This window comes from Ambystoma mexicanum, chromosome 11 (assembly GCF_040938575.1).
Source record: "Ambystoma mexicanum isolate Mex_15411 chromosome 11, UKY_AmexF1_1, whole genome shotgun sequence".
NCBI classification, from domain to species: domain Eukaryota; kingdom Metazoa; phylum Chordata; class Amphibia; order Caudata; family Ambystomatidae; genus Ambystoma; species Ambystoma mexicanum.
Genome location: NC_090934.1, coordinates 605,964,909 through 605,987,108, shown reverse-complemented (window position 1 = coordinate 605,987,108; position 22,200 = coordinate 605,964,909). Strand labels below are relative to the sequence as shown.

General features: G+C 42.9%; 1 protein-coding gene across 2 annotated transcripts in view; it reads right to left on the bottom strand.

Annotated features, from left to right (window-relative positions):
* The window catches only part of PRMT3 (protein arginine methyltransferase 3), a 2,239,468-nt gene that overhangs the window by 191,859 nt on the left and 2,025,409 nt on the right, over positions 1-22,200 (bottom strand). For both annotated transcript variants that reach the window (XM_069623482.1, XM_069623481.1), the window contains exons 14-15: positions 6,873-6,923; positions 6,581-6,668 (exon numbers count right to left, since the gene is read on the bottom strand). In XM_069623482.1, the coding sequence (XP_069479583.1) occupies positions 6,581-6,668; positions 6,873-6,923 (139 nt within the window). The remainder of the gene's footprint in view (positions 1-6,580; positions 6,669-6,872; positions 6,924-22,200) is intronic.

Here is a 22,200-nt window from a genome sequence, read left to right as displayed (position 1 = left end):
TTTACTTTTTAGAAGGGACAACCGTTTTCAAACTCGCCATCATGGGTCCTCTGAAAAGGCCATGCGCCAAGTGAGCTGTGCAAAGCTAAACCTACAAGGAAGGGTGTCATACACTGTACAAAAGGTCCCTACGGTCATCCAGGCCTAGGTACTTCAGGTAGACCATGCGAAAGGTCCAAACTCGCGAAACTGAACACAGAAGATTGTAACATGAAAATCTCTTTGATTTAAGGCATAGGACAGAGGCGGAAGAACAAACCATGTCAAGACTTGTCACTCGGTTGCCAGAAAAGGACAGAAACAATTGAGGTCACAAACTAACCTTGGGCAACCCCATATAGAAATGTGCTTCCTACGTGTACCCAGAAAGGGGAAAATAGTCAGTGTAAGAGTCTGTAGGACAGTAACTGGGAGGGACACCTCACAGGAACACCCACCTAGCAGTTTATGAAGAGAGAACAGGATATTCGCCAAATGGTCTGGGGCTTAGTTTGCGGGTCCATGGATGAGTGGGTTGGTGGGGAGTACCAGATCAAAGCACATCAGCTCACGAACAGGACCCAAGAGGAAATCCTGGAGCAGACCAGATAGTGACAGGGGGTTGTTGTCAGCGTGGGCACAGGACCCAGTGCATACACTTGGTTTTGCAAGCTCTCTAACACAAGGGCCAGTTCCCTGCAGACCTGATAGTGAGATTGCTGTCACGAAAAACCACTATAATCTATCTCCCTGCCTGACTGTCATGTTGGAACAGCTCAAGGGACAGGCTACTAACAGACTAAGTAACTCCCCACATATAGAGAGAACGGGGGGGGGTATAAAAACATAGGGGGAGGTGGGTCTACTGGCCCAAGGCCAATAACAAAGCAGGTGTAAAAAGACGGAGAAGGCCCAAGAACTAGAACCCTTATTGACCCATTTACCCACAGTATAAAAGGAGGCAGAAACCTCCTGTCTTTATGGGGAGGGGAGTCGGTGTTAGTGAGTAAGAGTAGTGAGATTGTGAGTGGAGGAGGAAGCGTGAAGGAGATGTAGTAGTTAGACCAGGAGGATCACTTCAAAGCAGAGCAAGTTAAATGCAGGTGGCTGCATCCAGGGAGCCACAGTGTTGTAGAGGCCAGCATTAGAATCCAGGCTGGAGTAAGAGGCCTGCTGAAAAACTGTGACCAGAGACTGGCAGGAGCCAGAAGATAGCAGAAGAGAAGGTGAAGAGTGTTACAGGCAAAACGTGATTATACATGTTTTTGTTTAGAAACTTTTACATTATATTTTGATATGTGTTGCTTTGCTTAGTCCCTTTACTTGCAGTTGCCCTCTTGTATGTTTGGTTTGTTACCATTGCTTCGCTCCAGTATTGCCGTTGTGGCTTATCAACTGTTTTTTTTGTTTTGGCTGTGATGATTTTTCCAGTGTGTTTGTGTGGTTTACTAATTTATGTATTTATTGTTGGTTATCCCCTTTGTAACATTGCATTGTTGTTGTGGTTCCTTTGGTGTGCCCCCCTGTCATTTATTTAGACCCTTCTTTTGTATATTTTCTTGTCTGCCAGGTCACTCTGCCTTTCTAGAATGTTCCATCACAGGAGTACCATCTCGGGCTGGCATTCAGATCACACTCTACTTCTCTCAGTCTTTAAAGCCCAACAAGAATACAAAAGGTCATTATTGATGTGCCATGTGTATAGAGGGTTGATGTATATTCATTTCAAATTTGGAGTAACATGCACACAGCCTAGGCATACTGCTAGGCAGTTTCAAGTCATTTTAGGCAGTATAGTAATATTGCGATTGTAGTAAGGCGTCAGGATGAAACATTTTGTGAAAAGCTACACAACTAATTTCTTAACTGCGATGAACTCTAAAACAGAAGCGATTATATGCTAGCATACACATCGTTTATGGTATCCACTCATTCCATCTCAGCCATTTAATTGAAAGCCATTTCAGTGCAACTCATTTCAAAGCAAGTTGAATGCACAGCCAGCCATCTCACTGAAAACTACAAATTGAGTTAAATGTAAAACTACCTAAAATGTTCCAACAAAAAAGGCAGCTTAAAATGAAAACATTTTATGTAAATATTACTAAAAGAATAAAGGGAATAGAGCCAAAAAAGAGGAATACAAGAAGAAATTAAACCATTATGAAGATCGAAGCAAGGGAGGGATTACTAAGGGCAAAAAAGAGGGTAACTAAATATCTCATCCTATTGTGCAATAAAGAACAGGTCAATACAAAATAAAAATACCCAACAAACACACATTTTTGCAGATGCCTTGATGTGAAATTGCCTATGTTAGGCAGAAACCTGTGCAGTTCCCTCTGGGACCACTGCAAAAGATTTAGGACTACAGGTGTTTGGCAGGTAACCCACTTGGTAGCAGTCTGTACCACACAGAGTCACTTGGTAGCTGTGGCTGAGCAGTCAGACTTCCCTCAAGAAGAGTTAGGCAGTATAAAGACTATTCACAATAGGTCAAGAGAACACAATAGAATAAGTAAACACTGACCAGGGCTTGGTGTAAAAGAGATATAATTATTTATTTAAAACCGCATCTAGAAAAACACACAGGCACTAATAGTAAGCAATTCAAAAACACGGTCACTAACAGATATACACTCCCTTAAAAGAATATTAGACAAGTCTTAAGTAAAGCCCCACATATTTTCAGACAGCGGTGAGCACTTAACGTAGATGGCACTCTAATAATTCGTTTTAAAAAGGGAGAGAAAAGCAGAGAATAAATTGAAACAGATCCCAACACTTTTTCACAAACACAACAAGAGAGGAAGGCAAAGTAACACCATGAATTCAGAGTCAGTAGGCCGGATCCGCTTTAAGAGGATCAAAACGAAATGTGTCCAAGGTCACACGGTTGCAGTGCACAAAAGTCTTGTAACGGTTCAAAAAGGAGTTGGATCAAAGAAAGGGACCAGTTAGAGGGTCAAGGCGGCCAGCCCAGTCCAGAAGGTTAAGGGGTTATCATTACCTTGTAGCAATCTTTACAAAGGGAGGCCTGGCGGACACGGTACCTTAAAGTGGTGAGAACACTCCAGCGGGGGCAGTTGTTCCTGGCAGCGGATGCAAGTCGGTGCTTCGTCCGGGGGAAGAGAGGATCTCGTCGGGGAGGAAGACAGGAGTCAGTTGCACTGCCAGGGAAGAAACCAGCCGCGTAGTTTCTCAGGTACAAGGCGCGGTCTGTTGATTCGCGGTTCAGTGGTAAGTGGCTATCCGGCTGCCGGGGTGCTTGGCACGGGCAGTTCGACCATAAACCGGTTTGAGGTGCGAAGAAAAGAAGAAGGTAAAATGGTTGTGCCCACCAGTCAGGGGAAGAAGCCTCTCCAGCTGGGAGATCTTCTCTGTCGTCGGGAAGTGGCGAGTCGGTTCCGCAGGGCTCCACCGGTGGTGTTGTCGTGGTAGGACGGCTCAGCTTCTCCCTCGTCGGATTCTCAGGTCCTGTGGCGACTTCTCAAGTTCCAGTCCCAAAAGCCCTGCTTTTATGCAGCATACCTCCATTCACTCAGCCTAGCTGTCAATCAAACATGCTAAGTGTTGAGCCGGCCGGCTCACCACTTGGGCCAATCACACAAGAGTGCGACTTGAGTTACCAAGGTAACTCAGCCCAGGGTGCCTAAACCCCCTCCGACACCCCCTCTGGTACCCAGACAGAGTGGCACCACTTTTGGAGGCTTCTGTGGAGAAGCCCGCCAAAAAGTGGAACAAAGGGCTCGACTTGGGTTGGAGTCACAGAAGGGAACACAAACACCATTTTAGAATCGAGTCCTGGCAAAAAATACCAACCGGCGAATTAATATTAAATAAATAAACCGGCGGTATGTTCGAGGCTATGAGAATTAAATAATTAAAGTTGGTAGCCTCGAACAATGGGAAAATCCCATAGGGAAATATTTGCGGTCGAATATAAAAAGTAGTATCCACTGCCACCAGCCAAAACTCGATCAGGGGGGACGGAGACGTGCCCACTCGACTAACAGACCCCGGGGCAATCGAATTGCCCCGACCAGTACGTCCACAATATGATGGTTTGTACTGGTTTCTGTTAATAATTTGGGAATAGTAAAGCCAATGGTGACTTTACATGCCCTGGGAGACAGTAGTCAGTCCCAGGGTATGGCGGTCTATGGTGGGGTGTCACTATGACACCCCTGTGTTACTGCATGGATGGTGCTGTGTAACACACATAGTAAAAACATATGAGACCCTATGGAGTAAAGGACTCCATAGCCCATAAAACACATTAACAGTCAAAGGAACACCATAAATCATGTCCAAGAGTGGGCGAAAAAGAGTCTCACTCTTGGCAGGAGAAAAAAACAAACTCCAGAAATCCAGCAAAGCTGCTGGGGGACTCACTAGGTTAGGAAATTCGGCCTAAAGAGAGAATTCTCCCTAACAGCCTATAAAAACGTAATTCACATGGCTGCACTGTGTTAGGCTTGCGATTAGAGATATTTCATTAAAATGTCATTGATCCAAATAATCCATTGATCCAAATAATAAGCTCAGGAAAGAAAGGAAAACATTTTATGCGAATTTATTAAAAGAAATCTTTGAATATCTTAACATTTGAAAAATAGGTGGTTATCATGGAGTTGTCAGACCTTAAGAAATACATTATTTTCTGCATATTAACGAGTATATTTAACATTTGAGAAGATAATTCAACATGTTTTTAAATTGTTCAATAAATAACACTCTTTCAGACAAACAGCTCATGGCACAAGTTCATGAGCTCATTACGCGCATATGCTATAACAATTTATTGGTGAAATCTCGGTTTATGGCTTTTATGGCTTTGACGAACAACCACAACCTTTGCGACCCAAAGCCTTGAAGAGCGAGCTCTGCGACCCGACTTCAACCATGCCATTGTGCTAGTAGAAAATGATCAAATGCTGACATTGTATTAAATGTGAATCGCTGGGACACATGAAGACTGCACATAAATAGCACTCAAGACCCAAAGCAGAGTGCAGGTTTCCGATTATCAGATGAAATATAGAGCTGCCAGTTTGTTTACAAGGCAAAGAAAGATTTAGTGAGGGGCCGGCCAACATGGCAGAAAACATTAAACACCTACCCTGGGCTCGTTATAGAATCTTTGATGCTATCTTTATAATACACAGAAGACAAATGTTAAGGCTGCAAAACTGTAATAGAACTGTAATATAGCATAATAACGTAAGGTATTGTATACACAATCCCAGACCTCATATGAGGTTTATGGTATTCATTTGAAAACTTCTTGTAACCACAAACACTGTGTGCCCTGCTCCTCGCAACACACATACACTTTAGAAACTCCACTGAGCTTAAGGCAGCAGTGAACAGCCCAGTTCCCTGGGGCACTCCTTGAACACTCCTTTCACTACTACATTGACTACATCAATACCATTATTCTTTCTCAGTGCATTACTCAAATCATGGTAAAACTCAACAGTTGCCATATCGTGGGGCTGCTTCCACTGACATCCAGTTTACTGCAAATCTCAACTTCTACCCAAGGTGGGGCTCGACCTCCTTAATGCAGTAATGGCAGTGTCACACACAAAGGACATTTGCTCATCCCTCCAAAAGCTCAATCCAGTCCTACCTCGTCAACTCGAATCGAATTACCAAAGGGTCGAATCAAAAGGACCAAAAACCAAAAGGGTCGAATTTTTTTTTTTTAAATCTTGTTTAAAAGAAAATGTGCCCCCCCCCAAAAACCCCCTTTTGTTGTGGTAAAAAAGACTCTTTTTCAAAAACGGAACCCCCCCTCCAAAAAATAATAAAAAATAAAAAAAAATGTGAACCTTTTGTTTTAGGTCAAATTGACTCGACCCTATGGCATTCGATCCTTTTGGATTCGAACCTTTAACCGGACACCGACCCAACCATTGCAAAACCTATTGCGGGAATCCCCTTCCTCTTCAGTCTGTTAGACGACAGAACAAAACACTCCATCGCCATGTACTGCATTTTGCTGCTCATTTACATCCCCCTGCAGCAACAAATACTGAACTATGCTTCTGGAGCATCACCACTATTGGGCACCCTTAGTGCTCTGGCGATGTGTACTGTAAATAACTACGCATTATTCATATATATGGTGCAGCAGGGCAAGGTCCCTTCTTCTACTATTGGTACCATCTATTATTCCTCTGGAAAAAAGGCATTCTTGTTAGACTGTGTTTATACCTTTCCCAAATTCGGATATCTTTATAACACACCCTACATTGGTGGCACCCTCCACTGCTTATATGTTTAGTTTCTAGATTTCCTCCTCATGCATGGCTTAGAAAACTCCCTATGTTGGTAGCCTGCTCCCTCGGAACTACCTCTCATTGGTAGCTGCTCCCTGTCTGAATGGACGCACTTTAAAGTGACGTCTCGGCCTATGGGAGCATTACAGATCACAAATAAATGCATATTTGAGTTACAACATAAATGAGTGCGACACATAATTTTCTACCACAGACTATTTTCAGATTCTCTTCATGTGTCTCTTTAAGTGGTCCTGTTATGCAAGCCCCAACACCCCCTTACTGTGTACCATTCTTTTTTTTAAATAGCATACCTGTTTTCACAGAAATTGGATTCTCCAGCAGGAAAACGGTTTGTTTCCAGTGTGTTTTGGTACTCTGGGGACCCGTAGAGAACACGACCTGCAATGACAGAGTTCAGAAGTCACAGATGAAGTACACGGTTTTTAATAACACGCTACATTAACCTCTAACACAGAAACGCTCAATTGAAATGCTTTCAAAAGCAAAATATGCTTACGCCCAAACATCTTGGGGCGGAAAAAAAAAAGCATTACATCCTTCGTAATTACATCTGAATATGAAGCACTAAAGATTTTGACTCACCTTGTTATTGCAGTGCTTCTCGAAAAATACGTCAAAGTAACCAGCTAATGCCTAGGTATGCAAATAAAAAAAAGAAGCATAATATGTTATTAATATTCCAAAATCCAATCTTCTGTGCTCTTCTTAAATACATATAGATGATGCTAGTTCAATAAACTAATGTTCGAAAATGTGAACCTAGTTCCCATTTTCAAAGCAAAATGAAAAGCACATGGTTTAAAGTTCCCCTTATGCCTCTTAACGTATCAGCGCATGCAGCGTTTCTATACGTTTCATTCCTCTAACAGATCATACTTTCCAGCTCAATAGTGGTCAGCTTCTCTCTAACCATGGATATTCCCAGCCCACATTATGATTGGGAATACAGAGCAGCAAGCAGGAACAAACAACAGGATTTGGGCACACTTTCCGGGTCTAAAATCCTTAAAACATTCATCCCAGCAAGTTCTATTCTACTGCGCTCCATTTAATGCGCCGTCACTTCATGATACCACCTATATAATAATAAAACAATTTCTAAATGTGTTAATAAGGAATCACACATGAAGCTCTACATCAAATCTGGATAGATTCAGTAACAGGCAATTTGAGACTGAATGACAGATCCCTTTTGTTTCAGAAAGACCATTTTCCTATGAAAACACCATTTATGGATGATCAGGCTGCATGCACCATGTACAGTGAAGAGTCAAATGAACAAGTTACCCATCCAGCATGAAAATGATTCTCGAATTTAAACATGAGAACTCTTTAAAATGGTTATCATATTACAATACTACAGGCTGAAGTCGGCATGTAGTAAGAAATGGCCCTCTTTACCAGAAGCTCCACCTACCCACCAATTCCTAACTGAGATCATGACATCAGAGGGCTCCGTGGGAGGCATCTCTACACCATATAAGGCAGCCCAATGCCATACCCCTCAAAAAACACGATGAAAGCTAGATTGGAGACAGACCTGGGGGTTCCCATAGAAGAAGCCCAATGGCCAAAATATTCCCAATACACTAAATCAGTTTCTATATGCGCCAACTTTAGATTGATCCAGTTTAGGATATTCAACCAACTGCACATAGCCCCGAGTAAAATAGCCAAATTCGATCCCTCACTCAAGCCAATTTGCCCCAAATGCCAGGCCCAAGCAGCGAGCTCATTTCAAATGTATGCAAAACAAAGGGGGGTCTGGGAATCTCTCTACCAGCACGAACACAGCCCAATGACCTGTTCTTGGGTGAATAACCCCTGGGAGAGACTCTACCAAGTCTGTAGATCACTGTCCCTTTCACAGAGAAGACATTTCCCTGTATATCAGTCTTTGTCCTGCCCAGGGGCAGTCCAGCACCGAAATACTAGGCAATTCTCCTCTGAACAAGAGTACCAACAGCAACCCCATACACGTGTTTCAGGCTTGTTGGGCATAATCAGTGAGGTGAAGCTGTGCCACTCTAAGAACAGTGAGCAAGGGGTCCATGTCTGAATCACCCTGGTAACTTAGGGTGAGACCCTAAGTTAATGTATGCAAAACAAAGGAGGGTCTGGGAATCTCTCTACCAGCACGAACACAGGCCAATTACCTGTTCTTGGGTGAATAACCCCTGGAAGAGACTCTACCAAGTCTTTAGCTCACTGTCCCTTTCACAGAGAAGACATTTCCCTGCATATCAATCTTTGTCCTGCCCAGTGGCAGTCCAGCACCGAAATACTGTGCAATTCTCCTCTGAACAAGAGTTTTGTTTGTTTGTTTGTTTATTTGGTAATGCGCACCAAACCCTCAGGTAGACGGGCGCAGCAGTAAAAGAATTCTAGAGACTTGGTTACAGTGCCTATTGTGGGCAATTACATACATGTAGATAAGGTACAGTACAGTAATAAATGCAATGGAATACAGTATATAGTACAGGGGGTATACCTGAGTTAGGTACAACTCCGGGCCACTTATTTACAATAGGTTTATACAGCATATACAATATTTATGTGCAAGTGCAGATCATATACTACAGTGTAAGGTATCAGAACTCGCTGACCCAGGTGCCAGTAAAAGGCCGGGCTAGGCCAGTGCGTCCAGTGGGGCTAGTGAGGTGACTAGGGTTAAGGGTCGTTGGTGCGGAGCCAGTTAATAGCGCTGTGTCTAAAGCTGGTGTAAGGTAGAGGCCGTCTGAGGTCAATTGGGAGTGTATTCCAATATTGCGCAGCTTTGACTGGGAAGCTGGTTCCACCAGCCGTGGAACGCTTAAATCGGGGGGTTTCAAGCATGAATGAATTGGTGGACCTAGTAGGTCGGATTGTGGATTTCCTCAGGATTTTTTCCGCTAGGTATGGGGGAACTAAGTTGTTTAGCCATTTGGAGGTTATGGAGATAGTTTTGAGGAAGATTCTGTCTTATTTTTAGGCAATGTTTTTTTTTTCCTAACTATAGAGATGTGGTCTCTGGATGGGACATTCAGGGCTGTTCTTAGGGCATTATTTTGCAGTCATTGTAATTTGTCCGTGATATATTTGTTAGTTCCAGAGTACAAGGCGTTGCAATAGTCTAGTCTAGACAAAATTAATGCATTGGCCAGGGTAGTACAACTAATACCAGAGAGGAAAGGTATGGCAGCGCGGATTAGCTTGCAAGTGTACGCTGTTGAGGAGGCGATGGAGCTAACTTGTTTTTTGAGGGTAAGGGCGGAGTCTAAGTAGAAACCTAAGGTTTTTACTACAGGCAGAACTATGATGGTGTTCTTATCAATATTGAAGGAAGTGTATTTTGGGGGTAGTTTTTTTAGGTTAGAGGCGGATCCGAGGAGCAGTATCTCAGTTTTATCATCGTTCAGGCAGAGGCCATGGGTCGCCATCCATGCCTGAATGAGGATGTATATCTTGTTCACCAAGGCCAGGTCGGTTTCATAGTTGCCCGTAAGGGGTATGAGGATCTGGGTATCATCTGCATAATTTGTGTAGGTGATGCCCAGCTTGTCCAACATATCAAACAGTGGCTTGGTGAAGATATTATACATGGTGGGTGAGACACAGGAGCCCTGTGGGACTCTGCATGTTATTTGAATCGGATCAGCACAAGTTGATGGTGAGAAGACGGTCATAGTCCGGTTAGCTAGAAAGGATTGGACCCATGCTATAGCATCCCCTGTGAAGTTGGTAGTGATCTTGAGGTGGCTGCATAAGACTGCATGATCCACCAGATCAAAGGCGGCCGACAGGTCCAGTAGGAGAAGCAGGGCCATTTTTCCACTATCCTTCAGCTCCTCAATTTTTGTCTTGAGGTCAAGCAAGGCTGGTTTGGTGCCATGGAGGGGGCGGAAGCCTGATTGTCGGGTGCCTAGCAAGTGGTTAGCTTCCAGGTAGTCCTGAATTTGTAAGTATGCCACTCTGTCAATAATTTTGAGAAGGAAATGCACTGTCGTGATAGGTCTGTAGTTAGTCGAGGATTTGTTTTTTAAGTAAGGGGAGGACCCAGGATTCTTTAGGGTTAGTTGGTACTGTGTTGGATTTAAAGGAGGAGTTTATAAGTTTCGAGATGAAAGGGGCAAGATCCCTGGCTGCGTCCTTTATTATTTGCGCTGGGCAACTGTCTCCCTTGCAGTTAGGTGGTTTCAGTGAGAGAATCACTTTTTCGGTGTCTACAACCGATTTGGTTCTGAAACTGAAAGGAGGCATAGTGTTTGATTCGAGGGTGGGTGGTGGTTTATGATCAGGGAGAGGAAGGGAGTCCTTTTATTGTGTTATTTTGTGTTGGAGGGTAGTGAATTTGTTGGATAGGGAAGTTTGTATGTTAGTACGCCATGTCTTATCCTTGGGAGTAGTGTCTATAGGTTGTAAGGGGGATTCCATTTCACAGAGGATGGAGAAGAGTTCCTTAGTATTTGACTTAGCTTTCGTGTTTCTGTCGTTAAAGAGTTTTATTTTTGGATTAGTTATTTCTTTCTTATAGAGCTTGGATAGCTGGGTTAGGATAGCTTTATTATTTTCAGTAGGAGAGTTGCGGCAGATGGCATGAAGCTTTCTTATTTGTTTTCTTAGGTCCTTAAGCTAAGGTGTGAACCAGGCATTCAGGTGGACATCCTGCTTGCCTTTGCGCTGTTTGATTGGAGCAATGGTGTCTAATGCGGAGGTCGTAGCTTTGTTAAAAGGTGTCCACTAGAGTGTCAGGGTCTGTGTTATTGTCAAAGCTATTGATGATTGGGAGGAGGAGCGGGATTAGTTTTTCTGAAGTAATGTCTTTCTTACTTCTAGTAGAGAGGGGTGCTGTCATGTTGATGATTTTGGGGCTCAAGAGGTCAAGTGTGGCAGTGAAGTTTATTAAGTAGTGGCCCCACCAGGCTTGTGGGACAATGTCAGTGATAGCAATATTGCAGTTGAGGTCAAATACCCAGTCGAGGGTTCTGCCTTTAATATGAGTCGGGCGAGGACTTTTTGGGTGACCCCATGGTCATTGAGTAGGGCTACGATAGTGTCAGCATGTTTGTTATAGGGGTCATTAAGGCCAATATTGAAATCATCCAGCAACAATGTTTGGGAGTGGTTTTGAGAGTTGTTCATTATAAGGTGGGTGAGGTCATCTTCGAAGGTCCCCAATGGTCCCGGAGACCTGTAAATCAAATGGATGGTCAACGTGCGGATGTGAGATAACAGCAGTTTTGCTGTGAGTAATTCACAGGAGGAGCATGAGGGAGAGGTGACAAGCCTAATTTGCAAGTAAGTTTTATGAATAATGGCTAGGCCACCTCCTTTAATATTCGGTCTATCTACCCTAAGGATCTGGTAGCTGTCCGGTATGGCTATCATCAGGGTGGGTCATGCAGCCTTGTGGAGCCAGGTCTCTGTTATGGCCAGTAGGTCCAGGTTATCATTGTTTAATAGGTCTGCAATGTCCATGGCATGGGCAACCATAGATCAAGCATTAATGAGAGATCCTGTTAACATTAGGGAGCACTTGGGGTTAGGATTCTGAGCAGGGTTGGTTAAGTGATTATTTTGTGCTTCTTTAAGTGAGAGCGAGCTGTCACTAGGTTTGGGGCACTCGCTTGGCCGAGTGGTAGGGGGTGGGTACTGGTCCAGTAGTGTTATTTGTTTGATTTCTTTTCGGTTCATAGATACATGGTAGTCTTGACCTGAGTCTCATGTTTCTGTCTAAAGGTGGGCTGGTGTTGTAGGTGGCGGAGGCCATGATGATAGTGAGGCTGGCTGCGATAATGAGGGACAGGGTGTTAGTTGTCTTACTCATGTTGGGTGGGGCAGTTAGGTGGTAGGCACTAAGCTAGCGTAATAGTGAAAACAGTTGTGATAGAGTACACTTATTTGACAAGGTGCTAGAATCACAGCCTTAGATGAGGACGCATGTGGCTAATTGAAAGCACATTCGCACTAGCTTTAGCAAATTGAGTTCACCTAGATTCGAAAATCACAACAACGATTGAAAAAGCATGTAACTGATTGAAGCACATTCGCATTAGCTTTAGCAAATTGAGTTCACCTAGATTCGAAAATCACAATGATTGAAAAAGCATGTAACTGATTGAAGCAAATTTGTGTACCAACAGCAACCCCATACACGTGTTTCAGCATTGTTGGTCATCATCCGTGAGGTGAAGCTGTCCCTCTCTAAGAACAGTGAGCAGTGAACATCATTTCAAATGTATTGGGACTGCCCCCCCCGATCAAACAGTTCTGGAGAGTGGTAGCCGAAACTGTGAGCGATATCATCGGTCTCCATATCCCGGCTACCTCACTGAAATACTTACTTGGGGATATAGGGAAGGTCGCAATCAAAACAGGACGTCTCTTTGCGGTGGCAGGGGTGGTTGCCAAAAGGAACACTCTTCGGGCCTGGAAGGCCAGGGCTCCACCCCACCAGACAGGCATGGTAGAAAGACTTAATATATGGTCAGGAGACCAAGAAGGCATATGTCAAGAGTTTCATGGCCACCTGTAGACCAAAAGACATATGGGCCACCCTGAGGAGATACCCAAGAACGACCCCAGATTCATCAGATAATGACTCATTCTATTCGGAGGAAGGCCAAGACATAGCACCTTCGGTTTGAACTCTTGTGTTAGCGCTGTGACTATAGGCATATTCTACCAAGATGAACATTATGGAGCAGGCTTCTGAATAATGTTATGTTTCTGTCACCCAATGTTTGAAAAAAGATGTCCTTTACTTATGTTCTGCACTTGTCATTCTCAAATAAAGATTTTAAAATGGTTATCATATGTCAAAAGGTACCATCACACCGCGGCGATCAAACATCATGGTGCATGGCACAGATACCGTTCTCCATCCACTAAGAGAAATCTGGGCACGTTTTGAATAAAGTTTAGGGTAGTAAAGACAAGTTCACAATGGAGTACTACATATAACGAGGAACACTGTAATTCCTAAGCAAGTAATTTGTTAATTTCTCCCATGATGCGTATTCCTAATTCAGAAGGAGAAAATAGACAAACTTTTCTCTGGTCAAAGAGGTAAACATGCAAAGCCAAGGCAAATATAGCACTTGCTGCAGAGACTTCTTGTACAAGGCTTCTTTGTCAAATGCTAATGGGCCCACGGTAATTCAACGGGCCCAAAACCTGTTAATTTTCACCAGTCCAGAATAAAATCCCTTACGTGTGTCCTTTGAGGTGGCTAAATCGATATTCTCAAAATTATGCATCATTCGGCGCTGATACATATCCAACACCCCTCTAACGGCATCAAGAACGTAAGCCAAATGTACCCATGTTGTGTCCAGTACAGGAGCAGCTTAATATCTTAACCTACCAAAATTATGTTACGTTTGCATCCTCAACGTTGTTCGAGGTGACAGATGCCATTTACTACACTTTTTAATGACAATGCTCTCAAAATGTTGCTATGGTCTGTTTAGGTGCACTGGCTCCTCGCATAACTGCCTTAGTGGACAGGAAGAAAATAAGTCTAAAAGCAATGGATAATAACAAATATTACAAACATCACCCAGTGATCCACTGTTATCCTTGGCAACACAGTCTAGTGCCGAAGCTGCCTCTAAAGTAACTAATGATGCATATCAATAGCAGATAACACTTCCCTGGCTTCTCCGCTCAGGGTGAGAGGTTACCTTCAAACTAGCTGTTTTCACACGACTCGGGAGCCTAGCATACTGAATTGCCACACTTTTAAAAATATCTTCAAATTTAGTATTTGAAAATTGCAGAAATATCCATTACAGTGTGAGATTGGAACCTACCTATAAAGAATCAATACATAGACAAGATTGGTGTATCCTCTGCATCTGAGGCTCGCCGCCTTTGAGTCCCATTTTACTTTGTGCTGGGGGATGTGTTGAGGCCCAATGCCCACCTTACTTCTTTGCTAAAACAAATCCATTATTATAGCCAAACAGTCGAATTATATATAATACAACGTTTAGTGCACTGCCTTTATTTTCTACTCTTTACAGTGCTCATTCTTCTGAAAGGAAATGTATCATTACTTATGAAATCAGGAATCTTTGCTATCTTATTTAGATGTTAACACTAACTTCAGCCGGTAGGACCAGCAGGTAACGACCCATCAGTCTGAGAAAATATGTTCAAGCAAAGTATGGGCCTTTAATAAAGACTGTGGTACTTCTACCAGCAGGTGCATGTTCTCTATGATGAAAACCAAACACAACATGGAGGCCACAGGAATAGGAAAGGGAAATCTAAAGGAGGAGACCCAGTCAGCATGGCCCATGGGGAACAATGAGGATTTCCACAGATGGACTGATGAGGAGAGATCAGAGGGCCAATGAACAGAGATGGTGAGTCGGCAGGTCCAATTACTTTGTGAATAAGGTGACCTCCCCATTATTTGTTTGTGTTACTTTTTGAGAATTTGGAGCACAGCATGCGCTTATTTATTTTATTGTGCATTTGTTAGGCGCTTATACAACAAGTAAATTGTGTTTCAAAGCGCCCACATGGCAACAGAACAGGGAGGGAACATGGGACTGAAACAATACATACACTTGAGGATAAAAACTATTCTACTAGGCTTTTTTGAGTATTCAGAACGTGCAAGTGCAGAGAGAGAGAGAGCCTCAAAACGCCCTAACTAGTTATTAGTCACTAACCAACGATAAACAAAATGAATAAAGCAAATGGTGACTGGATGTCTGATGCGATCATGTCGCACTTACTTTTCCATGTGCCTAGATCACAGAAAGCATCAACAAATGAATTCATGAATAGACCTGTATGACGTAGATGCAAGCTCGGAATTGCCGGAATGTCTTCTGGTCATAATTAAGGAAACACCACTCCTGACGAAGAAGAGATCACTCATCTACAGTGTCCCCCTCGCAACCCCCCCCCGAGTTTTACATATCGAGTTACGTCACATTGACAGCACCCATGGTTGCAAATGACACAAGACTTATAAATTCAAGACCCCGTTGATAGGCTGCGTAACTCGGTACATGCCCTGCATATTAAGATGCGATTCGGGCAAGACCTGCATTTCTAATGCCATCAATTGTTTCATTTGCAGATGATCCACTGACGCAAACAAATAACTATCAAGAAGTATCCATGTCTGTACTTGTGGGAAATGCCTCCAACCTTCACAAAAATAGGGTTGTCTGCAATATTGCCTTTAATAGCTCTCAACCAACAAACACACAGAGAATTCATTAGGTTTCTGCAGCATTCCTTTCACTACAGCTTGTAAAACCACTGACTCGCTGAAACCGGCGAGGTGGAAATAATTGCTTTTAATCCAGAAATTGTGATCGCCCAATAAACCCTTTGCTGCCAGTACAACAGAGAAATATCCAGCAAGCCCAAGCTGCGGTGAATGACTGGTGCTGCCAGCTTAATAGTTAACTTGATAGAAAAAGGAATCTATTTTCCTCCATTACAAATCTAATACAATTTCCAATAATCCTGCCATTCAAACCAGAGCATGCAGATAACCCCAAATGCACAAATCAAAGAAATAAAGCAGGTTCAGGTGCACGTATAATAAAATCAAACGCATACTTGCAGGAATTCAGAGCAGATAAATGCTGGCATATTAGTAATCTAGTTTCTTCCCTTAAAAGAGGCATTTACAAACGTATTTACAATAGGTAATTGACGAAGGACTATGGGGGGAAGCTCATTGTTGAGCATTGCTGTTATCAATGGAAGAGGTATTAAGAGAGCAGCTTACTCCTACATAAACCGACAACCACCCTACTCTACAATAGCATCACACACCTGCCTACCTGCCTCTAGACAACAAGCATTGTACAAATCAAGCACCCAATACACCCCCAACACCATCCTCGCCACCTCAACATACCCCTACACTAACTGGCACACAAGCAATAGGATCTGGCGTTCTGAACCCCAACAAAACTCTACATTTGCATTTGTATTTATTTGGTATTTATATAGCGCCTTAAGCCAAAGCGCTTAATAATGCAAAAATATAAAAACGGTACAATAGTAAATAATGATACTTGACAATAGGGGCATGAAACTCAGCCGTGCTGGAACAGATGTAATTTCAGCAATTTGCAAAATAAAGAATATGTGGTGATAGATTGTAGAGAAAGAGGGAGATGATTCCAATGGAAGGGAGCAAGGTGTGCAAGTGTACAGAATCGTGATTGGGCACAAGGAGAGGTTGGAACTACCAAGCGAAACTGAGAACTAGAGCGAAGAGAGCGGGAACAGTGTAGACGAGACCGGTGCACATAGGTAATCAGGAGTAAGACCATAAAGTGATTTGAATACCAGACAGAGAAAATTTAATTTAAGCTGTGCGTGGAAAGGAAGCCAACCCAGTGTGAGAAGAGCAGAGTATAATAACACATAAGAGGTTAAGCAAAAGAGTGTCCAAATAGCAGCATTGATTTTAGAGGGGTAAGTCGAGAGTTAGGAAGACTAAAGAGAGGATATAACTAGTTTAGTTGCGTCAAAAGTTAGGAAAGAGCGAACTTTTGAAATATTAAATAAATGATAGCGGCAAGCTCCAGAAGAAATGGATTTATGAAGTTTAATTGATAGAGCGGAGTCAAAATAGAGTCCCAGATTGCGAGCAGTAGATACAAAGAAAAATTGAGAGGGAGGAAAAGAAATAAATGGAGGAGGAATAGGAGAAGGAATAGCAGACGAGAGGGAAAAAAGCAGTTCTGTTTTGTAGTATTGAGTGTGAGGTAGTGGGAGAACATCCATGTTTTGATGGCCATTAAACATGAAGACAGCTGGGTATGAATATCAGATGAGAAAAAGGAAAAAGATAGAAAGAGCTGGGTGTCCTCAGAATAGAAATGGTGAGATCATAAGAAATAACTTTAGCCAGAGGGGAATTGTAGAGAGAAAAAAGAAAAGGCCCTAAGAGGGTGGGAGTCAGAGGTTGTCCCACCCCAAGAAACTGAAAATGGCTGTTGGGACAGGTGAGGTTTAAACCAGGACTGAACAGAGACAGATTAACCGAAAGAAGACAGAGAAGTTAGCAGACGTGAATGGCCAACAGCGTCAAAAGCATCAGAAAGATCTAGTAGAATAAGAATAGAAGACTGTTTAGACTAGCGGTTCGTTAAGGACTGAAAGAAAAGCAGATGACGTTGGTAAGGGGGACAGCGAGGAATCAATAGCAAGGCAGAGGGAGGCCACTTTGGAGGAGAAAAAAGAAGCAATATCAGAGGCAGATAGAGAAGAATTAAGCAAAGTATCCAAAGTTGGAGAAGAGAGAAGATGTGAAAGTTTGAAAAAGGTGTCGTGGATGAGCTGATTGGGCATGAAGGATATCCGAAAAATAAGACTGGTTAGCAGCTAGAAGACAAGATATGATATGAAGAATAGGAATTAAAGTCGTCCTCTTGTTTGTAGTGAAACCATTGCCTTTCAAGTAAGTGTAGAGAACGCTGCATTGACTGAAGGTGGGTAGAAAGCCATGGTTGAGAAGGTCTGCAAGACGGGTTAAAAGGAGAGGCAGGATAGAGCGTGTCGAAAAAAAGTACAACATACCATAAACACATCACGTACACAAATATAAAACACAGCTTGCCTCACACAGATGATTTAACAGCAACCTCGGTTCTTCTCCCACTAAAGCACTCATTTTCACTGCAGAAGAAAAAAGTGCCAATAGGCCACTGACACGGCAAAAGCCAAGTTATTACAAGTCCCTTTTGAATACTCTGTATAGCCTGTTCTCTTAAGCCAAGTCTGCAGTGTTATGTAGATTCATATTTTTATCACATACACCATGAAGATAGATGCAGGCTCACCTCTCTTGTTTGAGAGATTTCTGCCTTTTCTTGCAACAGATGTTTTTAGTAAACTCACTTAAATCTCTCTACCGTCTACTGTGGGCTTATCTCTTCACTGCACTGAAAATACGCAGATGTGACCACAATTTACAATATGGATAATACAGAAGTCATGGCACAGGAGAACAGAGTAAACTTCTCAGGGGGCAAGAAAGTAAGAAAAATAACGTATACGAGAATAAGAGGCGACATTGCTTTAATGAGTCACAGAAAAGAACGTACATTACAGAAAACAATTGCATATGCTAGGAAAGATATGAAGCAAAACCTACTTCTATATTTACTTACTCAGGCGAACACGGCTAGACCCTGCCCCCAAGAAATTGGTTAACTATCCCCTTCAAGCACGGGCTACCCCATTAGATGTTCACTAAGCAATTAAAAAACGATCATTTTCCCTAGCATTATAGCTTCAGGGCTTTGTTTGCAACAATGCGGCAAAGCATCTTGAAGCCATGCCAGAATGTGACAGGTCTGGAACATTAGAGCGGGTCAGCGTTTCTTCCTTGTTGCAGCACACCCAGCTGCTAGTTGCAAGTGACATCCAATTACGTTAACGCTCTGTAATGCGAAATCCTTGTCCTTTATTTTTCGATTGTTCCACAGAGTGACTGTACACGATCTTATGTCAGTCACGGTATGCGCGAGAGACAGACCTATCTCTATAAGCGTCTGCCTGAGGATTTTCTATTTAGGGATCAGACATGAGACTTCGAAATGGAAAGACTGGTGCCCCGATTTACTGGCACAACCGTGTAGGTACCTTTTTTCAAACTCTGATCTGGGCACAGCTGGCCAGTATTTACAGGCAGCATGAGTCTGGGAAGCACAGTCACTTGCACTGAAAAGAAAACGTTCACACAGAAACACACGATGTCCCGGTGGTCAGCGAGTACATGCTTTCTCAAAATACAGACTTCTCTGCAGAGGATGGGCGGATTCAATTTCCCTTGGTTGAGTGTAGGTGGCATTATGTTTCTGTTCATGTGTGACACTAGCCATACGTTAGGATTAGATTCAGACAAGATGGGTGGAGATAACGTATAAACCCAAGCCATTAGAATCAATGCAACCACTTAGAGCCTAGTGCTGACGGCCTTGGGCTGGTTTGCAGAAGAGAAAGCAGAGATCTTATCCAACAAGAACAGTTGGAAAAGAAACACTATCTAGCCGACTAACAAAAACACTGCCAATGAACACCCTCTACAAAGTTCCTCTGTCTAGTGTCCCGGGAAGCATGGGCATCCTTTTAATGTAGCGTTTGATAACACTATTGATTGATAGGTATGCGCCTATACACAAGTAATTCAAGGTGCAACCAGGCAGGGAGGGGAACACGGGAGAACAAGGCAAGCGATCTTACTAGGCCTAGTATCATTTCGATCATACAAGGGCGCAGACAAGAAGTGCATAGGGATGGGGTGGAATAATGCCCTGGATTAAGCGCAAGGAAGGAAGGGCCTCCAATGGGAACATGCCCTGGGCGGTGGGGAGTGGAGCAGGTAAGGTGTCCTATTTGACTCAAAGGAGCACCAGACACCCAATCAACGTAACTGAGCAGGGGGAAGGGAAGGATAGCAGAGGGAAAGCAGAGAAAAAGGAGGTGCAGCCACCGGGGCCAGTGAAGGAATTTCAGAGCCGCAGAGATGCAGTCGCTGAGCTTGAGGCCAAGGATAAGAATTTCAGTCCTGTTTTGATGAGTTGCAGAGGGCGGAGTGTAGAGTTAGGTAGATTGAGAAAGGGAATGTTGCAATAGTAAAGTCTAGAGAGAACCAGGGCTCTGGAGAAACTGAGCTTCTGGGGGAAGGTGAGAAAAGGTAGAATACCTCTGAGGAGGTGCAGTTGGAAATGGGACTTTTTGGAGATGTCTGTGATGTGTGGAGAGACGGAGAGAGTGGAGTTGAAGAAGACCCCGAGGTTTCTTGTCTCACAAGAGGGTGAGGGCACAGGGCCAAGGGAGGCCGGCCAGAGTGAAAGGGGAAAAGCAGGAGCAGGGGTCCCCATCTCTATTGAGATTATTTTCAACATACCAGGCTTGTCACGGTCTAACCTCCAAGTCAGATATAGCTAAAATAACCACCTGGTTCTGTGGCAGGTTTTGCAGCAGCGCAAGGCTCTAGTCTAGGGACTGTTGGATCTCTGCCCTTATCATAAGAGAAACCTGTACACCTGACCAAGTAACAAGTTTACTATTGGAGAGAGAAAATGTCACTGGCCTACCCCAGAGCATCTAGGAAGCAAATCTTACAACCCATGTGTAAATGATTAACATTAGATGACATCAGTAAATGACTTGCACAATTTTATCATTAAACAAGCATTTTGTACTCGCAATATAAACACAAAGAATGCTCTCACACATATTTAACATTTATATATTTACTAGCTGTTCCCAGCGTATGCTATGCCATTCTAGCATTTCTTGAAGGTCAATATTAGTCGGTAATTCATAGGGTCACTTCTTAAATATCAGAATTACCACTGATCGCTTCCGGGAAGGGGGCGTAGGTCCCTGTGACTTATTAATGGTCATTGAAAAGGCTAAACATATCAGATGCAATGAGATGTATGCGCAGTATAAGAAGAGTATTTAAGTTCCATCGATCACACGGGCCTCTATGTGTCTTTGTAGATACTTAATTGTCAACCTTGTTCCATTGCAGAGTCCCAGTGATGGCATAAGATTGCGTAGTATCATAATTACAGCATTCATTTGAAATGTGAGCCAGTATAACTGTTCATTGACACTGGAACAGTCGTGCCCTGTGTGAAGAGAAGTGGGGGGTGGAAAGATGCAACTTCCAAATGCTTGCAATAGTGGAAGCTGTCCGTGTAGAACCATGATCATTCTGTATGTTGAAATGGTAGCTGTTGTTGAAGTGGGTGCACTTTGCCAATGGGACAACAGAGGGTAACCTAACACTGAGAAATTGCATGAGCTGAGTACAGAAGCATACCTAAATATTTTATATAGATAGATAAATTCTCTTGTTGAGATAATATTTGAACATTAAAAATAGTGTTAAAAAACAGTGCAGCGATGCAAGAAACTAGGACTAGAGACCCCCACTCCCTAGATATGATGCTGGGAACTGGAGTTCGAACATCAGGCACCCTGCCACACTATATACATACAATATGGGAACCACAAAGCATTGCTTTTTGTAGAGATATCTTTGTGGAACGTATCCTACACATTTTTGAGGAATTGAAATATATGTATAACACTCCCGCAGGACAATTCATAATTTACATAACCTTAAACATAGCTACTAGACAGCACTGGAACACGTTACCCGAGGAAACCCCAACAGACTCTGTTTTAAACACATTATATGAAAAGGGCAACGTCAACGTCCAAGCAAAGCATGCAGATTTTAAGATCTGAGAGCCATGGGAGGATGATTTGGGTCACATATTTAAAGAGACACAGTGGTATACTAAACTGTTACATCTTACAATGATACCATGGAACCAGTGGTTTAAAGTAATCCAATATAATCTCCTATATATTGCATACTTAACAACTTAAAGGTTAACTCAATTATTCCCTAATACATCACACAATTAACCCAAATGCCTATTACAAAATGCAGATTTGATGCATATATTCTGGAAATGCCCACAAATTGCATTGTACTGTGAAATGATGCAATGAACACAGACAAGCGCAGGAGTGGAGGGAGACCCTGATGAACCGAGGCCCTGCTGGCTGGGCCTAAACTCAAGAGCAATGAATAAAAAGGGTTTTGTGAAACTTGTGAAATTGGCAAACATATTGGCTATCACGATAGCTACACCATAGTAGTCGAAAAGCGTTTAAGCATTGAGATGTGGGTGTCTGACTTACAACAATGGGCCAGAGCAGAACTTTCAAATTTATGAGCATTTAGCCAGTTTATTTTGCTGAATGACAATTTGGATAAATTTGTTTTGGCCGATTTTGCCACTTTTTTTTACCACAAATATCAGGGGTGGGGGAGAGCCTGTGCACCCAACCTTGCAAACTGCAACCCTTTTCTATATACCTTACCCCAACTTATCATCTACATATTTAT